We start from the raw sequence: 20,316 nt of genomic DNA on the forward strand, positions 1-20,316 counted from the left end.
GCTCTGTTCGTTCCTGAGATCCAGATGGCAGTAGATTGCGGGGCTCAGGTTAACATTGTGTTTTCTGATTTCCAGGAAGACTTCGTTACACTTTCGTACTGTTGGTAGTAAACATAAACAGTGATGAGCCAAAGCTTTATGACCATTGCCCACCGCAAAGATGAAAGCTGCACGGTGGCGCTGCGGGCATGCGACCGGTCAGGGGAAGTACATAAGCAGAGACAAGTGGCGAATTATTCTGGCGATAATATGGGTCTCAAATGGGAAAATCCAGTTACATTTGTGACTTCGACGAAATGCAGGTTGATATAGTCCAGCGATACTGGTGCTTGGTGTACTATTTTCGTGAACATCTACGGAATGTGATTGAAGGATGGTGAAATCAAGAGTTGGTGGCAAGGTTTCGGACGTCCACGCCTCGTTAGAGAACGTGGAGGCCAGAGATTTACCCGATCTCTGCAGGAGGATAGATGGCGATCTGTGAGCGATCCGACTACAGAGTACAGTGATCGTGTAGACACAAGTTTTCGGAGCACACCATTCACCCCACATTGTCGAACAAGGGGCTCCGCAGCAGGCGACCACTATGCGTTGCCATATCGACTCAACGACACTGTCAGTTGCGACTGCAGTGGGCACGGTGTATTCGAGGTTGGACATTCGATCAGTGGAACGTGTCGACTAGTTGGATCGTGTTGCATCAGGTCGACAGTTCTGTGTGGATACTCCGTCATCGAGGCGAACGCTGTTCGAAACACGCGTTAAGTTACTGGCGATGGTAGTAATATGGGACATTCACCTGGGCATCCATGAGAGCTGTGGTGGTAATCGAAGACACCGCGATAGCTGTGGACCACCTGCTCCTCTTCATGCTGGATGTATTTCCCGACGGCGAAGACCTCTTCCAGCAGTATACCTGTCAGTATCATATGAAAAAAATAGTGCTACAATTGTTTGAGGAGCATGATAGTGGACTCACGTTGACGTTTTGGTCACGAACTTCGTCTTATCTCAGTCCGATGGAACACGTTTGTGACCCTGTACGGAGGCCAGCTTCACGCCAACAAAACCACCGGCGCGTAATTTACGGGAACTGTGCCTTGACTTCTGGTGCCACATGCCTCCGTAAAAATACCAGGACTTGTCGAAACCGTGCCATGCAGAATCGTTGCCGTATTGCGCTCCAAGGGTGGATTAACGCAGTGTTCTGACTCATCAATAGACACTGCTTGACAAAAAACTGAAGTACCCAGAACGGGGGGAGGAATCGAAATGAAACTAAACAGGTTGAGAGGGTGTGTGATGTTACTTTGACAAAGGCCTTCCCAGTATGAGCGCACGTGTCGGTCTGATATTGCACCACCTCTGGCCTGGATGCTTACACTGATTCCGTTGGGAAGCAGTTTCATCTTCTCCGGATGCAAACTGGCGCACAAATTTTGTAGCTTATCCTTGATATCCTGGATAGTGGCACTGGGATGTAGTTGAGGTCCGAGCCGGACTCACACATCTTCTATCGGGGACAGATCGGGGGATCTTGTTGGTCACAGGAGTACTTCAACATCACGCAGACGGTTCATATAGAGACGTGCCATGTGTGGACTAGCAGTGTCCTGTTAGAAAATGGCGCCACGATACTGTTGGATGACAGGTAACGCACGAGGACACAGGATGTCCGTGACGTACTGTTGTGCCGTCAGAGTTTCGTTAATCGCAGCAAGCCGAGACCAGAAATCATATGACCAGAAATCATACCCAATGACTCGCTACGCCTTGGCACAAGGAGTAGCACCACGTTTTCCTCCGAAACACTGAAAGAATGGGACCTCTCCCTAGGTCGCTGCCATACTCGCTGACGATGGTTATCCGGGGTAGAGAGACAGCTTACACTACACTCGTGCGTCCTCTGTTAGAATATTGCTGCGCGGTGTGGGATCCCTACCAGGTGGGATTGACGGAGGACATCGAAAGGGTGCAAAAAAGGGCAGCTCGTTTTGTATTATCACGTAATAGGGGAGAGAGTGTGGCAGATATGATACACAAGTTGGGATAGAAGTCATTAAAGCAAAGACGTTTTTCGTCCCGGCGAGATCTATTTACGAAATTTCAGTCACCAACTTTCTCTTCCGAATGCGAAAATATTTTGTTGAGCCCAGCCTACATAGGTAGGAATGATCATCAAAATAAAATAAGAGAAATCAGAGCTAGAACAGAAAGGTTTAGGTGTTCGTTTTTTCCGCTCGCTGTTCGGGAGTGGAATGGTTGGGAGATAGTATGATTGTGGTTCGATGAACCCTCTGCCAAGCACTTAAATGTGAATTGCAGAGTAATCATGGTCGCTCCTGATGTAACTTATCCTTCTCACTCCGCTGTGAACAGCTTCCAAGTGGTTCTTGTATTAACCGTGCCGGCGTCTTTGTTTTATGCAACCATGCTAGGTAAACAGACGTGGCACAACTTATGACAGTTTGACTAAAAGAAGAGGACATATCCTGAGGGAACAATGTAATGCAGGGAAGAGTGGGGATAAAAATTGTAGAACGACGCCAAGGAATGACCGCGGTTGGTATATGCAAGACGATTTAGGTTGCAGTAGGCATATAATGTGGCCACGAGTATATACGTACATACAAGCACACACATCTTAACAAAAAATAATTAATACTACATTTTAGAAAATTGGCACTGTAACTAATAATGCAATGGCTACAGTCACTGGAAAAAGTGTCTTAGTTTAGATGTTTATATGACGTTTTTCTTTGGCGCTTGCTGCACAGAAAAGCTATAGAGCTAGATGATTTGCAGTTGCGTGTCTCCTGTTGTCGTTACACCTCATAACGTGTAAGTCTATAGCACAGCAGAGGCCGCAAGACACACACGATAGCAGATCGAAAGCACCTGCTGGCTAAATCGAACCTCCTGAAGCGGGTATTTAGAAGAATGATCACATAGTTGCTGCGCCACGTTTTTTAAAGGGAACAGATACAACACCGCATACCTGGTCAATCTGTTAAGTAAACTCGTCACTGTGATAACTGACATTTTTTCAGCGTCAAGGTACAATGACATATTCAATTTTTAATGGGTGAGGATGGAACTCTTATTTTCATATTTGAAATATGATTAGGACACTATCCTAGCATTTGCAGTCAAAATCCTGAACATACGCTATTGTAGTGACCATCGACGTAGAAGTAAGCTGTTGGTGAAGAAGTTCGTTAGCATGACGCGTGCATGAGGTGTAGAAGCTGTGACATAATGTTCCTTACCAATAGACGTTGAATCAGTCTGCAATGTGAAACGTTTCTTCGTTCTCGGAGCTTCCTCGTCGTCACGGTAAGTCCCCTCGCGGCCGGTACCACAATTCACGTACTCAACAATGTGCGGTGCGTGGGACAAATTATACGACTTACTGCCCCGCTGCTTTACTCGGAAACGTTTGCTTTCGGCCACAGGCTGATCCTGAGCACTGCCACGCTTTTCAGTCAGTATAAGTAACGCCACCAGCAAAACAAGTTTATAATTGTTACTATCCTTTCACCGATAATTCTTGTTCTTGTTCTTCTTCTTATATTTATCCCATCTACAAGGGAGTCTACTTTATCAGTATTTGGCAAATTTTATTATTTAACTTTGTGCCCAGATGCACTTCTTGGGTGACAGTCGCCAAGGTAAGATGAAGGAGGAAATTTGGGGGCGCCACCTGTCTCTGAACAGTGTAACTTTAACTGTTTCCGTGACGTCTCCTCTGAGGTGGAAATTTGAGGACAAGACCAGCATTTGCCTAAAGGAGCGCGGGAAACCACCTAAGGAAAACACTCAGGCTGAAAATGGTTCAAATGGCTCTGAGCACTATGGGACTCAACATCTGAGGTCATCAGTCCCCTAGAACTTAGAACTGCTTAAACCTAAATAACCTAAGGACATCACACACATCCATGCTCGAGGCAGGATTCGAACCTGCGATCGCAGCGGTCGCGCGGTTCCAGACTGAAGCGCCTAGAACCGCTCGGCCACACCGGCCGGCTTCTTCCACAGAGCCTATGGCGCCTTCTGCGATAAGTGGCTTTTCGCAAGCAGCGTACAAGCACACTAAGAATCTATAGCTTAGCCCAAGACAGTCAAAGGGGAAAAAAAACGAAAAAAAAACACCTCAAGTGTCTTGGGCACCGCAGTAATGTCCACACATACCATCTCTTCCCATGTATTACTCCACACATCGGATACTCCAGCGGGTTATGCTATAAGATAGGTTCACTCTCTTACCACTAATACAGGGAGTGGACAAAAATATAGAAACACCAAAACCATAACACGTCGCCATGCCTAATACGGTGTAGAAAACGAATACAGGTCCTGTAAGGTTTTCAAGGGAATCTTATACCATTCTTTCTGCTAAATAGTGACAAATTCATATAAAGATGATCGACATGGATAGCAATCACACACCCTTCCCTCCGAAGTAGACCACAAAGGCTAAATAATATTTAGCTCTGGTGACTTTGTTGGCCAGGGGAGATTTGACACTTCGACCTTGTGCTCAGAAAACCAGTCAAATTCTCGCTATGTTCGTTCTTGGGACTAAAACTCGGCCAGAAGTTGGAAACAAAACGCAAAAAGACTGATCCGAGCAAATGGCTTTCTTCTAGTGCTCCACAGTAAAGGTTCTAATGACCGTCTGTCACGATCATTCAACATATATACTTTTGTCCGCGTTTCACCTCGCGGATGAAGTTTTCCGCTTTCGTGCCTGTTGAAACACCGAACACTTTGTTTACCTTGGTTATGGAAGTAACCGCAATACGAGCACCAACAATTTGCCCACGTTCGAATTCACCTAGCTCCGACATAATGCACTCACAACTAGACATATTACTGTTTCCACCACGGCTCACACTTGCAACGTATTGAGGACACTGCACAGCTGACATTCGCGACAGGCATGGCTAGTATCTGTATTTACGTTTAGGCAAGCATTTCTTGCAGTGGCCTCATATTTTTTAAACCCCATTAAATACCTTACAGCATTTTAGTTATTCTCAAAAACAGACTCGCATGAAACCCCTTGAGTTGGAGGTAGCAAAAGGTCAATGATCTCTTACGGCATTCGACGCCCAGCATATTGTCTATCATGCAGCTGCAATCTTGGTTGCTAATGTCAACTGGGGGCGGAAATGGGGGTATCCATTGATGAAGACAGCATGAGGCTACAGAGTGTAGCTGAACTGCTTAATCGACGAGTAACTCGGAAGTTATAGTGGTGCTGATGCAAAGTAGAGTAATGGCAGCGATAAAGAAAACAAACATTTCATTACGTATGCATCTACAACAAGTTCCGAAGTTGGCATTTCGCCAGACAGGAACACAAGGACTTTCGCAGAGTGAGAAACAAGTAGTAGATGGAATATTATCGTTTCGGGCAAGATGAGTCAGTGGAATGTGTGGCGTCGTATACTTTCGACTGTGTGGACAGTGTACATGAGGAGTACAATGACGACGATTGGTGCTTAAAAAATGAAAATGATACTGAAAGAGGTGACGAGCAAAGTAGTTCATCATCCTTGTCGGACAGGGAGGCACAAATCCCATCTCGAGTGAAACGTAGTAGAGGACAATCGTTATCCAAGGAGCGACTACTAAACATAATTACGTACATGGAAGATCATGCGCAACAGTATGAGCGTGTCGTGCATAAGACAAACCGTGGATATTCAAGGAAAAACAAGGCGCACTAGTTACAAAAATGTGTTTGCGCATTTCAGGGATACACCATATAGTTTATAGGACGTGCCTGATAGTGACCATCTACGTTATGCACATTGAACTGCGTGCGACACATATTGTAGTGATTTCAAGGGAAAAAGTTGATGGTTGCATAACTTCAAACAGTACTACGGAATTGGAAGACGTAAGGTAACGAAAATCAAACAAAGCGTCACCTTCACGATATACAGTAAACTGCGGAATCCGCCCGAAAATTTGTAGACGAGCTAAAAAAAACTTGTCCCATCGTTCAATAAGCAATTTGTTTTCAGCTCCGACCAGTCGGGATTTGAAGATGAAATGCATGTGAAAGGAAACCTGGAAATTGGAGGTACAAAGAAAGTTGTACCACAATCAACTACCATCAATGCTTATAGATCTTATAATTAAAGTTTTCCTTGAGACATTTAAGCCTCATCTTTATCTGCGATAATTATGGAAGCAGAAGAAATGAATTAAAATTTGTGCCACAGCCATTGCAGTGCCGGAGAACCCTGGCAATAGTGACAACGTAGAGGGAGAATAAGCTGAAGACATGAAGTTTGTGTTGGGGAGGACACTCGACTTGTGTAGTTGGAGCAGGAATATTGACCGTAGTGCTGCGGTACTGTAATGGTTAGCATTACTGCCAAGTAAGCTGGAAGACCTGTGTTCGAATCCTGCGTGTAGCACAAGTTTTAATTCATTTCTTCTGCTTCCACCATTATCGCAGATAACATCAATGCCTTAACACATCCGTATACAATTATGTCGACTGTTAATCTGGATGGTTAAGGGGCTGGAAACTTATTGTGCTGCAAGAAGTTCTTCGTGTGCGTGATCTTGCAAACGCAGTAAGGAATATTTACGTCACAGCAAGCAAGTGTGGAAAAATGGGCGTAAGAGGACTACAACTATGGCATGAGCACTGCTTTTGGCCAACAGCTGATCAAAATAACTTGCTTTTGTTTGATTGCTGGTCTGAGTACAAAAATTGTACCCCTTTAGAGTAAACGACCCCCCTGAAAAGTGTGTGACGTTGCAGTTGATACCACCTGGAACCACTGGACAAATTCAGCCTCTGGATGTTTTTTTCCGTCCCTCTAAAGCATATTATCGCACTATCTGCAGCTACGCCTTTCATCATAAGCTTCGCTATAGTCTGTTTTGCACTTGGCTGCATGCCATCACAGTCCATCACTTTTCGTCGCCTCACTACACCAATACAATTCTATATGCAGTGTTTAAGAATGAATACCTAGCTGAACAGCCTGCATGCTTTGTAGCTTACAAGGAGTTCGCCTTCGATCTGTATGGTAGGAACCTTACTGATCACTGTGGAGCGCCAGTTTTCATTCGGTTCTCATGGTGCAAGTTAGCGGTTCGTTTTGAACATTTCTTGAACGTCGGCGACGTCCATTTTGTGAACAGTAATATATACATCCCGTAGAAGGTAGGTCTTAATTTCTGTCGCCCTCCTGGCGCACATAGTGAGTGACTAGCAGTTAATGATTTTCCTGTCATAGCTCTTAACAGGACACTTCCAAATGAGCCTTACTGAAGACAGAACTTGCGACCTCGCACTCAAGGGGTTCCCTGTCAGATTCGACCGCTATACTGAAATATGTACATGCTGCAGTCATTAGATCGCCTCCGAGTTGATTCTAGCAACTCCCCCAACAGTCAAAAATGGTTCAAATGGCTCTGAGCACTATGGGACTTAACATCTATGGTCATCAGTCCCCTAGAACTTAGAACTACTTAAACCTAACTAACCTAAGGACAGCACACAACACCCAGCCATCACGAGGCAGAGAAAATCCCTGACCCCGCCGGGAATCGAACCCGGGAACCCGGGCGTGGGAAGTGAGAATGCTACCGCACGACCACGAGATGCGGGCCCCAACAGTCTGATCAGTTAACAAAATATAATAGTTCCACGATAACAGTTCAAAATATAAAAGGAAAAAGATACACACGAGAACATCGCAATTCAGTTTTCCACTTGAACAAACGGAATTCATTCTCTTCTATTAGGCTTCGCCATGTCCGTGTCGTTCATTAAGTGTGACCTCCACCTAGCTAATGAGTCTACTTTCTGTTGCGCGGTCTCTCTCTACTCAGCCCATGAAAGCTCGCTAAACTTCCAACACTCGCCCAGAAAACCGGCAGTTCTAGCAGGAGGCCACACTTGCGCACTAGGATGTACTTGTGGTACTTCAGAGATTTCTCCGCTGGCAGAACAACTTCATAGATCACTAATGTTAATCAGTCTCGGACGCAGGTTCGAATCCTGCCTCGGGCATGGATGTGTGTGATGTCCTTAGGTTAGTTAGGTTTAAGTAGTTCTAAGTTCTAGGGGACTGATGACCTCAGATGTTAAGTCCCATAGTGCTCAGAGCCATTTGAGCCAATCACTCTCGACTTCAGACTCACATGATCTGAAGTACACTGAGGAGACTAAAGTCATGGGATAGCGCTGTGCACCTATAAAGTTGGCGGTAGTGTCGCCTACACAAGGTATAAAAGGGCGGCGCATGGGCGAAGTTGTCATAAGCACTCAGAGGACTGATGTGAAAAGGTTTCCGTCATAATTACCTCAGCACGACGGGAATTAACAGACTTTGAACGCAGAATGGTAGTTGGAGCTAGGCGCATGGGACATTCCGTTTAGGAAATTATTATGGAATTCAGTACTCGAGGATCCATTACCTCTCAAAACGGGCAACGCAGTGGCCGACGGATTCCGATTAACGACCGAGAGTAGCAACGTTTGCGTAGAGTTGTCAGTGCTGACAGACAAGCAACACTGCGTGAAATAACGGCAGAAAGCAATGTGGAATGCACGACCAACGCATCCGTTAGGGCAGCGTGGAGAAATGCGTCGTTAATGGGCTACGGCAGCAGACAACCGACGCGAGTGCCTTTGCTAACAACACGACGGCGCTTGTAGCGCCTCTCGTATGGCTCGTGACCATGTCGGTATTCATCTGACCAGGCCACGGCTCTCCAGTTGGACCCTAGGCGACTGGAGAGCTGTGGCCTGGTTATGGTTCAAATGGCTCGCAGCACTATGGGACTCAACTGCTGTGGTCATCAGTCCCCTAGAACTTAGAACTACTTAAACCTAACTAACCTAAGGACATAACACACATCCATTCCCGAAGCAGGATTCGAACCTGCGACCGTAGCAGTCGCACGGTTCCGGACTGCGCGCCTAGAACCGCGAGACCACCGCGGCCGGCTGGCCTGGTTAAATGGTTCAAATGGCTCTGAGCACTATGGGACTTAACATCTGTGGTCATCAGTCCCCTAGAACTTAGAACTACTTAAACCTAACTAACCTAAGGACATCACACACATCCACGCCCGAGGCAGGATTCGAACCTGCGACCGTAGCGGTCACGCGGTTCCAGACTGAAGCGCCTAGAACCGCACGGCCACACCGACCGGCTGGCCTGGTTAGATGAATACCGATTTCAGCTTGTAAGAGCTGATGGTAGAGTTCGAGTGTAGCGCAGACCCCACGAAGGCATGGTCCCAACTTGTCAACTACGCACTGTGCAAGCTGGTGGTGGTCCATAATAGTATGGGTTGTGTTTACATGGAATGGACAGAGTCCTTTGGTCAAACTGAATCGATCATTGACTGGAAATGGTTATGTTCGGCTACCTGGAGACTATTTGCAGCCATTCATGGACTCCATGTACCCAAACAACGATGGATTTTTTATCGATGAGAGTGCTCCATGTCACCCAGCCTTTGTTCGAGATTGATTTGAAGAACGTTCTGGACAATTAGAGCGAATGATCTGGCCACCCAGATCGCTTGACATGAATCCCAACGAATATTCATGGAACATAATCGATGAGTCAGTTTGTGCACCAAATTCAGCACTGGCAAAACCTTCGCAATTACGGACGGCTACAGAGGCAATATGGTTTAATATTTCTACAGGGGACTTCCAACGACTTTTTCAGTGCATGATACGTCGAGGTGCTGCACTGCGCTCGGCAAAGGAGATGCTCCACGATATTAGTAGATATCCCATCACTTTTGTGACCTCAGTGCACCACCTCCAACTCACTCGGCCCCAGACCCCTCTCCTACACCCTGATGGCTGCTCTTCGACTCATATCCCACGAACTCCAAACCTCCTCCACGCAATTTTTCAACACTCATGCCTTTCAACCAATCAGCCTCAGAAGCAGAATGCAGATATCTTCATTGGTCATTTTCTGCTCCCATTTAGAGCATTCGTCAACGGAGTGCTGCTTCCTGAAAGGATTTTTCGAACGCTTATTTCCATCGGAAGCTAGAAAACACCTGCCACCATGCGAAAGTAATTACCCCTTTACCCAGCATAATAGTCCCTGACCACAGCACATTTAGAAGGATTATGGAAAGACCACCCCACTATCTCCAGGCTGAACAATCCTCATTTTCTGTTTACAACGGAAACTGGCATTGGTGACCACAGTCGGATTTGGAACTTATACAGTGTCCGAACATTATTAAATTTCTCGACAAAACGGTCTATTGAGCCATAATGACCAAGGATTCAGAAATGTTTTTGGAAATTCTTTGACCCTTTGTCTACACGTAGTGATGAACGTCATCGACAGGAGATCTCAAGATGCATAGATTTCCAGAATGATTTTGACATCTTCCTCACAAGCTGCTTCTAATCCAGTTCCATGCTTATGGAGTATCGCCTCAGTTGTGCAACTGGAGCCGTAATTTCCTGTCAGAAGCACCACAGTTTCTGATAGTTAACTGTAAGTCATGTAGTTAAGCAGAAGTAATGTCTGAGGTTTCCCCGGGAAGCATTACAATCCAGCTGCTGTTTTTAATCCGGAAGAAAGATTTAGGAGGCAATCTGAGCTGCCGTCTTAGACTGGCTGCAGATGATGGTGTCGTTTACCGTCTAGTAAAAAAGTGCCGATTGGCTGTAAACAAGAAAAAGTATGAGGATCTCCACATAAATGCTTATCCATTACGGAAATTTTATAACCGTGACTGTATGTTGAATGTAAATAAGTTATACAAAACTGCAACTAGTCACTTTTTTGAATAATTATGTTTTATTCCATGAACCGGTGTGCTAACAATAATGATGTAACTTCCTGAAACCATCTGAAGATGAAGCCGAAAAGGTTGGAAAACCGGTTCATGGAATAAAACATAATTATTCAAAAAAGTGACTGGTTGCAGTTTTGTATAACTTATTTACACTAAACAAATTGCTTGTCGATTGAATTAAATATCTAGGGATTCAGTTGCGAACAACTTAAATTGAAGCCATCACATGGACCACACTGAAGACGCAATAAATCTACTAATGAGACTGCCTACACTACGCTTGTCCGTCCTCTTAAAGGTGTTGCTGTGCGCTATAAGATCAGGTAGAATTGACGGAGGACGTCGAAAGACTTCAGAAAAGGTATATCATTTCTTTTTATTATTATTATTATTATTATTACGAAAGAGGCTTGAGAATGTGAAGGACATGAGAAACGACTTGATGTTCCAATAATTAAAAGAAAGGCATTTTTAGTGGCGTTGAGATTTATTCACAGAATTTCAGTCGGCAACTTTCTGCTCCGAATGCCAAAATATTTTCTTGACTACCACATACATAGGGAGAAATCACCGTCATAATAAAATATGAGGAATCGGGACTCAGACGGGGTGTTCGCTTTTCCCTACTACTGCTTAAGAGACGAATTGACAAGAAATAGTCTGAAAGTGATTCTATGAATCCTCTGCCAAACACTTAAGTGTGAATTGCAGAATAGTCATGTAGATGTAAAAGTGGAATAGCCTAAGGATAAGCCGTCGAGCGTTGCCATGAATGATATGTTGCAGTCTCTCAACAGTTAGGAGTAATGGCATGTGGCACTGTTGATAGCTGTTGGCCCCGCCGATTTTAGTCCAGAGTAGTAGGCTTCGTGCTGGCATAAAGTGTACCTTTCTCCCTCCCTTTTATCCCACATTCTTCCAAAGCAATAGAGCCTCAACACTACAATGCCCAGGAATTCAGCAACATCCAAACGGTACAGATGCACAGCTGAACTACGTAAAAAACGATGGAGGAAATCAACGGTAAACCTTCTCCATTAAGACCTTGTGTGTGAGTGCAAGATGTAATCCCCGCGCCGGCCGGAGTGGCCGAGAGGTTCTTGGCGCTACAGTTTGGAACTGCGCGACCGCTACGGTCGCAGGTTCGAATCCTGCCTCGGGCATGGATGTGTGTGATGTCCTTAGGTTAGTTAGGGTTAATTAGTTCTAAGTTCTAGGGGACTGATCACGTCAGAAGTTAAGACCCATAGGGCTCAGAGCCATTTGAACCATTTGTAATCCCCGCGTTGAGTCCGTAACCCTCAATCCCTGAGCTCAGGAACGACTTACACTAATGCAGCAGGCTGCCTACGATCAGGCGGCGACGGCGCAGACGCGAGATGGAGTCTAGCGAGATGATTGCGACGGCGCGCGTGTGGCGTGGTGTGTTGCAGGTGCAACCCGGATGGCGACCTGGCGTTCCCGCCGTTCAGCAGCCCCTGCGGCTCGGGCTCGAGCGCCACCAGCATGGCCTACCTCAAGAGCTCGCCCTACTCCGTCAACGGCATCGGCCTGCCCATGCCTTCCATGGACTCACTGCATTCCAGCATGGGCTACCCCTCCGGTACGTATCCGACAGCGAGCCCTTCAGCACATCTTGTTTTCGTCCCACAGTTTGCATGCTTTCCGTTTTACCTGCTTGTCCTAATTGAAATTTTTAGCTTTTCTTGGTGAGGAAAGTCTACAGTTTTGAAACATCTACATTTATACTCCGGAAGACACCCATCGGTGTGTGGCGGAGGGCACTTTACGCGCCACTGTTATTACCTCCCTTTCCTGTTCCAGTCGCGTATGGTTCGCGGGAAGAACGATTGCCGGAAAGCCTCCGTGCGCGCTCGAATCTCTCTAATTTTATATTCGTGATCTCCTCGGGAGGTATAAGTTGGGGGAAGCAATATATTCGATACCTTATCCAGAAACACACCCTCTCGAAATCTGGACAGCAAGCTACACCGCGATGCAGAGCGCCTCTCTTGAAGAGTCTGCCACTTGAGGTTGCTAAACATCTCCGTAACGCTATCACGCTTACCAAATAACCCTGTGACGAAACGCGCCGCTCTTCTTTGGATCTTCTCTATCTCCTCTGTCAACCCGACCTGGTACGGATCCCACACTGATGAGCAATACTCAAGTATAGGTCAAACGAGTGTTTTGTAAGCCACCTCCTTTGTTGGTGGACTACATTTTCTAAGGACTCTCTCAATGAATCTCAACCTGGGACTCGCCTTACCAACAATTAATTTTATATGATCATTCCACTTCAAATCATACCGCACGCATACTCCCAGATATTTTACAGAAGTAACTGCTACCAGTGTTTGTTCCGCTATCACATAATCATACAATAAAGGATCCTTCTTTCTATGTATTCGCAATACATTACATTTGTCTATGTTAAGGGTCAGTTGCCACTCCCTGCACCAAGTGCCTATCCGCTGCAGATCTCCCTGCATTTCGCTTCAATTTTCTAATGCTGCAACTTCTCTGTATACTACAGCATCATCCTCGAAAAGCCGCATGGAACTTCCGACACTATCTACTAGGTCATAGACATAGACAATCAAGTGTATCGGTTACGCTGTCATTGAGAAATCAAGAGTATAGTTAGGTGATCTGGTAGTCGCTGCAAGCTCTGAGACGTTGGGATCATATTTCTGCATCTATAGGAATTTTGTAGCTCTTCAACAATATCATTTATCCACTGTGTGTTCTGAAGTGAACATAGTCTACTGTATTATTTTATCTCTCTCCCATTCTATTCGGTAATGCTACTCCTCTGCATATGGCTGAATCTCTTGATTTCACCGTCATCGTAGGATGCATTGCGGAGTAAGTGATGAATCAGCTGTCACGTCTAGCAGTGAACCCTGCGTAATCTACAGCGTCATTGCTGTAGCGTCCCCCTCTCGAGCTCCTTGAGCATTTCTGTATCGGTCAACTCTTCCTTCAGTCTTCTCTCTCCCTCTCTCTCTCTCTCTCTCTCTCTCTCTCTCTCTCTCTCTCTCTCTCTCTCTCTCTCTCTCCCCTTCTTCTTCTTCTTCTTCTTCTTCATGGATGAGTTACACATCTGTTCCCAAGAATTTCCGTCAGGTGTCTGACTTCCTCGAAAGCAGATTTGTGAGCTCAATTCACTTTAAACCACTTTGTTCGTGAGACCCAGAAAATACTAGATACAGGCTCCCAGGTAGATGCCATTTTCCTTGACTTCCGGAAGGCGTTCGATACAGTTTCGCACTGTCGCCTGATAAACAAAGTAAGAGCCTACGGAATATCAGACTAGCTGTCTTTCTGGATTGAAGTTTTTAGCAAACACAACACAGCTTGTTGTTCTCAATGGAGATATGTCTACAGACGTTAAAGTAACCTCTGACGTGCCACAGGGGAGTGTGATGGGACCATTGCTTTTCACAATATATATAAATGACCTAGTGTCGGAAGTTCCATGCGGCTTTTCGCGAATGATGCTGTAGTATGCAGAGAAGTTGCAGCATTAGAAAATTGCAGCGAAATGCAGGAAGATCTGCAGCGGATAGGCACTTGGTGTAGGGAGTGGCAACTGTCCCTTAACATAGACAAATGTAATGTATTGCGAATACATAGAAAGAAGGATCCTTTATTGTATGATTATATGATAGCGGAACAAACACTGGTAGTAGTTACTTCTGTAAAACATTTGAGAGTATGCGTACGGAACGATTTGAAGTGGAATGATCATATAAAATTAATTGTTGGTAAGGCGGGTGCCAGGTTGAGATTCATTGGGAGAGTCGTTAGAACATGTAGTCCATCAACAAACGAGGTGGCTTTCAAAACAATCGTTTGACCTATACTTGAGTATTGCTCATGAGTGTGGGATCCGTACCAGATCGGGTTGACGGAGGAGATAGAGAAGATCCAAAGAAGAGCGGCGCGTTTCGTCACAGGGTTATTTGGTAACCGTGATAGCGTTACGGAGATGTTTAGCAAACTCAAGTGGCAGACTCTGCAAGAGAGGCGCTCTGCATCGCGGTGTAGCTTGCTGTCCAGGTTTCGAGAGGGTACGTTTCTGGATGAGGTATCGAATGTATTGCTTCCCCCTACTTTTACCTCCAGAGGAGATCACGAATGTAAAATTTGAGAGATTCGAGCTCGTACGGAGGCTTTCCGGCAGTCGTTGTTCCCGCGAACCATACGCGACTGGGACAGGAAAGGGAGGTAATAACAGTGGCACGTTAACTGCCTTCCGCTACACACCGTTGGGTGGCTTGCGGAGTATAAATGTAGATGTAGATGCAGGTGAACTGATATCACTAGACATTAATTGGTTGTGAGTGATTCCAGAGATTACTCGGCGGTACAGTCAAATAATATCAGATTTGTTCTTTTATCTTCTTTAAGCATATGATGTAACATTTCACTTTTAGGGGTTAAGGGTCAATTGAATTTGTGCACCAACTACTGATCGTCTTCCGATATTCCTACATTTCGCCTCGTGTGTAAATGCTGCTATGTTTTCCATTAACAGTACGGCTTTCGAAGAAACTTCGATCCATGCACTAGATTACGCGTGTTCCGTTTCCTTCTAAATGGCTTTGGAGGCTACAAGTACTGCTGATTGAGAGAGTGTGTAGTACAGTTACGGAGCCCGCCCGGTTGGCCGTGCGGTCTAACGCACGGCTTTCCGGGCGGGAGGGAGCGCCTGGTCCCCGGCACGAATCCTCCCGGCGGATTTGTGTCGAGGTCCGGTGAGCCGGCCAGTCTGTGGATGGTTTTTAGGCGGTTTTCCATCTGCCTCGCCGAATGCGGGCTGGTTCCCCTTATTCCGCCTCACTTACACTACGTCGGCGATTGCTACGCAAACAAGTTCTCCACCTACGCGTACACCACCATTACTCTACCACGCAAACATAGGGGTTACACTCGTCTGGTGTGAGACGTTCCCTTTGGGGGGGGGGGGGTCCACCGGGGGCCGAACCGCACAATAACCCTGGGTTCGGTGTGGGGCGGCGGAGGGGTGAAGTGGACTGCGGTAGTCGTCGTGGGCTTTTGGACCACTGCGGCTGCGGCGGGGACGGAGCCTCTCCGTCGTTTCTAGGTCCCCGGTTAACATTTAATACTATACAATACAGTTACGGAGCATAAATAGTAGAACAGGTGATTCGAGATTCGATTCTCAACAGAGATCTTCACGGATGTTTTATCAGGCTATCCCGATGATTATCCGTGTTATTGCGGCAACGTGGCTTATCACCTCTTCGTAGCCCTTTCGACTTTGTATGTTATAGAACTCCACGTTAGCACAGGGTGGTTATAAAGAGTGTGAAAAACTTGTAAGGTTGTTGCAGGGTAGATAGTACTGAGAAATAATCGATAAGGAAAGAATTCGATACGTTGCGCCGTTTTCGAGTTAGTTGGCATTAAAGTCAGCGAATCAGGCCGTTGCGCGAGCAAATTGATGCCGCCCGCCGTGGGCGGTGTCATCAAACCTGCTCTTTGTTTGGTTTCCTAAACCCGAACAAGAGAGCAATATAAAAATTGGACACGGAATGTTAGTAAGGATCGCGCCCGAACGGAAGGCTGAGCAGTCTGATGGGGCTAGCACCTAAGCTACGAGAACAACTGACACCAGTTGTATCTGTCTGGCCACTTGAATTTGCGATCGCAACGGCCTGACTGGCTAACTTCAACGCTAATTAACTCGGAAACGACGCAACGTATCGAATGTTTTTCTCAACAGTTATTTCTCAGCGCAGCCTACCCTGCAACAACCTTACAAGCTTTTCAGATTGGTTTCTGACCGCTCTCTACAGCAACGTTGGTTCTTCCACCATTACACTAAAATGTCTCAGTGGAGTCGGGTTATCGCTCACCGTCAACCTTCCTGCTCCCAGTTGCAGATGCCGTCCTGCCGTCGCTGTGTTCCTCTCCCACAACTCGCGCATCTGGAACGCACCGCGCAGAGAGCTCACGTCTTACCAGTCTGAAACCCACTTTCCTTGTTCACGTGTTTTTTATTCAGCCTGTATTGAATTAAGTCCCAGGGAGAGAAGGATTAACTTAAAACTCTATTTCTTACGTGCAATTATACGAGGGTGAGTCAAATGAAAAACTAAAATTTCTAATAACAAATCGAAATTTCGCGCCGTTATCCTGTAAGTTGGTAAGCGTGCTACAAACAGCGTGCAGAATGGCCTGTAAGTGGCAGCATAGTGCAGATGCACACATACCGTCGCAGTATCAGTATGAAAATGGCCGCCCCACTTGCGACTTGCACCAGAGATGCACAGCGTTCTTATATTCGGTTTTTGCGTAGTTACGGTGTGAAACCTATTGAAATTCATCGACGAATGAAGGTTCAGCTCGGTGATGCATGTTTGTCACAGCAGCAAGTCTACGAATGGAGTAGGAAGTTCGCAAATGGTGTGACTTCAGTGGAAGATGCTCCTCGCCCAGGGTGCCACGGCAGCTGACTCCTGAAATGAGAGAACGACGTGTTGATGGTTCTGAAGAACTACTTCGCGCGCTTTGAACGAGAAGGTGATGGCTTCCTTGCAAGAATCGTTACTGAGGAAGAAACCTGGGTTCACTTCCACCAACCGGAAACGAAGATAGCGAGCAAGGAATGGCGCCATACCTCATCACCAAAACCGAAGAAGTTTCAAACAGAACCATCAGCAGGGAAGGTTATGCTGACTCTCTTTTGGGATGAAAAAGGAATGACTTTGGAGCATTACATGCCAAGAGGGACCACTGTCAGCAGTGCATCATACACAGATCTCCTAAAAAATCATCTGCGGCCTGCAATCAAATCAAAGCGACGTGGATTGCTGTCAGCAGGTGTCCTTTTGCAACATGACACTGCAAGACCCCACACTGCCCGTACAACAGCTGCAACAATCACAGACCTGCATTTTGAGTGTCTTCCTCATCCACCATACTCACCAAACATTGCCCCAAGTGACTTCCATATGTTTGGACCACTAAGAGACGCAACGGGAGGAAAGAAGTTCCTTTCTGATGAAGAGGTACGCCACGCGGTGCATGGATGGTTGCGCGGACTACCAAACGAATTTTTTTCTAAAGGAATTTATGCACTTTGTAAGAGCTGGAGAACTTGCATTCAGTGTGGGGGAGATTATGTTGAAACGTGATGCACCTCTGTACCACTTCTGCACAATAAATAATATTTAAAAAATATATAATGTTTTTATTTGACTCACCCTCGTATGACCCATATAGAAGCAATGCACCGCAATGCAGTGCTTGACTTAGTGGGTTGGCAGAATTTAGTGTGCTGCCTGCGTTCCTGGCACCTTGTTAATTAAAGATTTTCTACATTGGCAGCGTATACACTAATCCCTCTATTGATGGAGCTCAAGGTCATCTTTCATTAATACTAGTGGCTCTAGGGTCCACAGACCTGTTCCAGCGCCCCGGAATGATTCTAACTATGCTCGATACGTGCGAATGCATTGGAGTTACGCTCTTGTCTTCATATCTTATATTTCATAGTTCTCTGTCGTCCGTCGAAAAACACGTCGTCTTTGACACTTCCCGTCGACGTTTCTTCTAAATGCTGTCTTGAAGTAGCTCAACGCAGTCGACAGGCTTTTTTTGGTCTGATTGGGTGCGTGGCAAACGGTCAAAATTAAGCAAGGAAATTTTCACAGTATGAGCTGTAATTACAACGGGAGACACGCAAATACAAATTATAGCACTGTATAGGTTTACTGTATACAATGTACCATAGGATAATGCCATCTTTTCGTCTGACTTAGAGGTCTAGAAAGCTTCGTCTTTTTCCAATTGCATGGTACATTTTACGCTAGTATGGAGAAAATTTAGAGTAAAAAAATCTTTTCTTTATTTTACGCGACGAAAGTGATGGGAAACGATAGATTTATCTGGGAAGCAGAGAGTATGGAGAATGTATACAGAAGCATCTGTATCGACAACCAAGCCACTGCACAGTTGTACCGGTGTCAGTGATATTCTGTCCTGTACCAGTCCCGTGTTGACTGAGAAACAAGTGGCTGTTTGTGTGCATATTTACGCTCCTAAATCTATCTCTTTCTACTCTCGTGATCCATACAGGAGATACACGATGGTGTCAGCAGAATGGTCAGACAGCCGGTCCTGAATACAAGCTCTCTTAATGCACCCAAAAAGATTTCGCGGCATCTATCGTTTCACTTCCAGAGTGTCTTATGAAAGTTCCCCGATCATTTACATTACATGTTGATAGCGCCTATAATGGTCTGTTACTATAGTATCAGTTGCTTCCCTGATAAAATCAAATCAAAATCAAATAAATAGTAGCAGTGCATCTACGAATTCGTTCAATGTTGTTGTCACGCCTGTTTCGCAACGGCTTTGAATCCTGGACGATATCCTAAAGTTGGTCGCTCCAGCATCTTGCAGGCGATTCCCTTTACAGACTCACCGCACTTCCCTACAACTCTTCCCACATATCTATGTCTTCTATCCGTCTTCCTTAATATTGATTTTATGAGTTCGTCCGACTTCATATAGTTTCTTAATATGACCCCTAATCTTGTAATGGGATACCATCCGGTACTTTCTCTTGGTTAGAGGCATTATCTCGCATTTATTTGGATTCGAGAGAGCTTCCAATCGTTAAGCCAATGGAAAATTATCTCCAAATCTTTCTGCATTTACTTAACATCGTCCAGCGACAGCATCTTCAACGAACGATCTGATTGTGATCTTGAGCGTATCTGATAAGTCTTTTACTTATACAGAAAACGTCAGAGGTCCTATTACACTCCCTGTAGCTCATTAGCTCTTACTTTCGTTCGTGAAGAACATTCACTGTCTTTTATGATGTACTGGGTTCCGTTAGCTAAAAACAGAACACGGGAAACATATTTACAACGCAATTCAGAGAGGACAATAAACAAGAAGGTTGCAATCAGGAATATAATTTCCACTTGATAACAGCCACACAGTCTAAATTGGAGTATTCGGTTTTACAAATAAATATACTTTACCACCAGACTACCACACCCACCCATAAAGTATAAAGGAAAAATTTTATCGTCCAGCACTCATAAACCAGAAGTGATTTCTGGCAAGAATATGTGTTATCATATCATATTTTCCCGAATTCTAACTTCACTTCCAGCCACTCGGAGCGCCACTGTCGGTCTCTGTTTCCATATCGTAACTTGGGTCTTGCACTTCTAATTTTTTGGTGTTCTGTGGTAGCCACTGTCATTGGCCGCTACCCTTTCCCTGCCGATAGCACCTTTACAATGTGCTCACTCGTAGCAAGACATTAGGAACCTTTTCTGTAACAGCCGTCATGGGGAAATTTCTCTGTGGCACAGGCAGCTCCAAACGGCCCCGGTTTTGCAGGATTAGGGAAAACCCTGCCGCCCTTCTTCAGACCTAACAAAAGCCCTCTTCTTCCAGCCGCCGGAAACTTCCCGAGGAGACCAAACCGAAACGGAG

General features: G+C 45.6%; 1 protein-coding gene across 5 annotated transcripts in view; it reads left to right on the forward strand.

Annotated features, from left to right (window-relative positions):
* Positions 1–20,316, forward strand: part of LOC126259555 (homeobox protein OTX2-B-like) — a 352,489-nt gene that overhangs the window by 179,707 nt on the left and 152,466 nt on the right. For all 5 annotated transcript variants that reach the window (XM_049956444.1, XM_049956443.1, XM_049956440.1 and 2 more), the window contains exon 3: positions 12,258–12,427. In XM_049956444.1, coding sequence (XP_049812401.1) covers positions 12,258–12,427 — 170 coding nt within the window. The remainder of the gene's footprint in view (positions 1–12,257; positions 12,428–20,316) is intronic.

This window comes from Schistocerca nitens, chromosome 5, assembly GCF_023898315.1.
Source record: "Schistocerca nitens isolate TAMUIC-IGC-003100 chromosome 5, iqSchNite1.1, whole genome shotgun sequence".
Lineage (NCBI taxonomy): Eukaryota > Metazoa > Arthropoda > Insecta > Orthoptera > Acrididae > Schistocerca > Schistocerca nitens.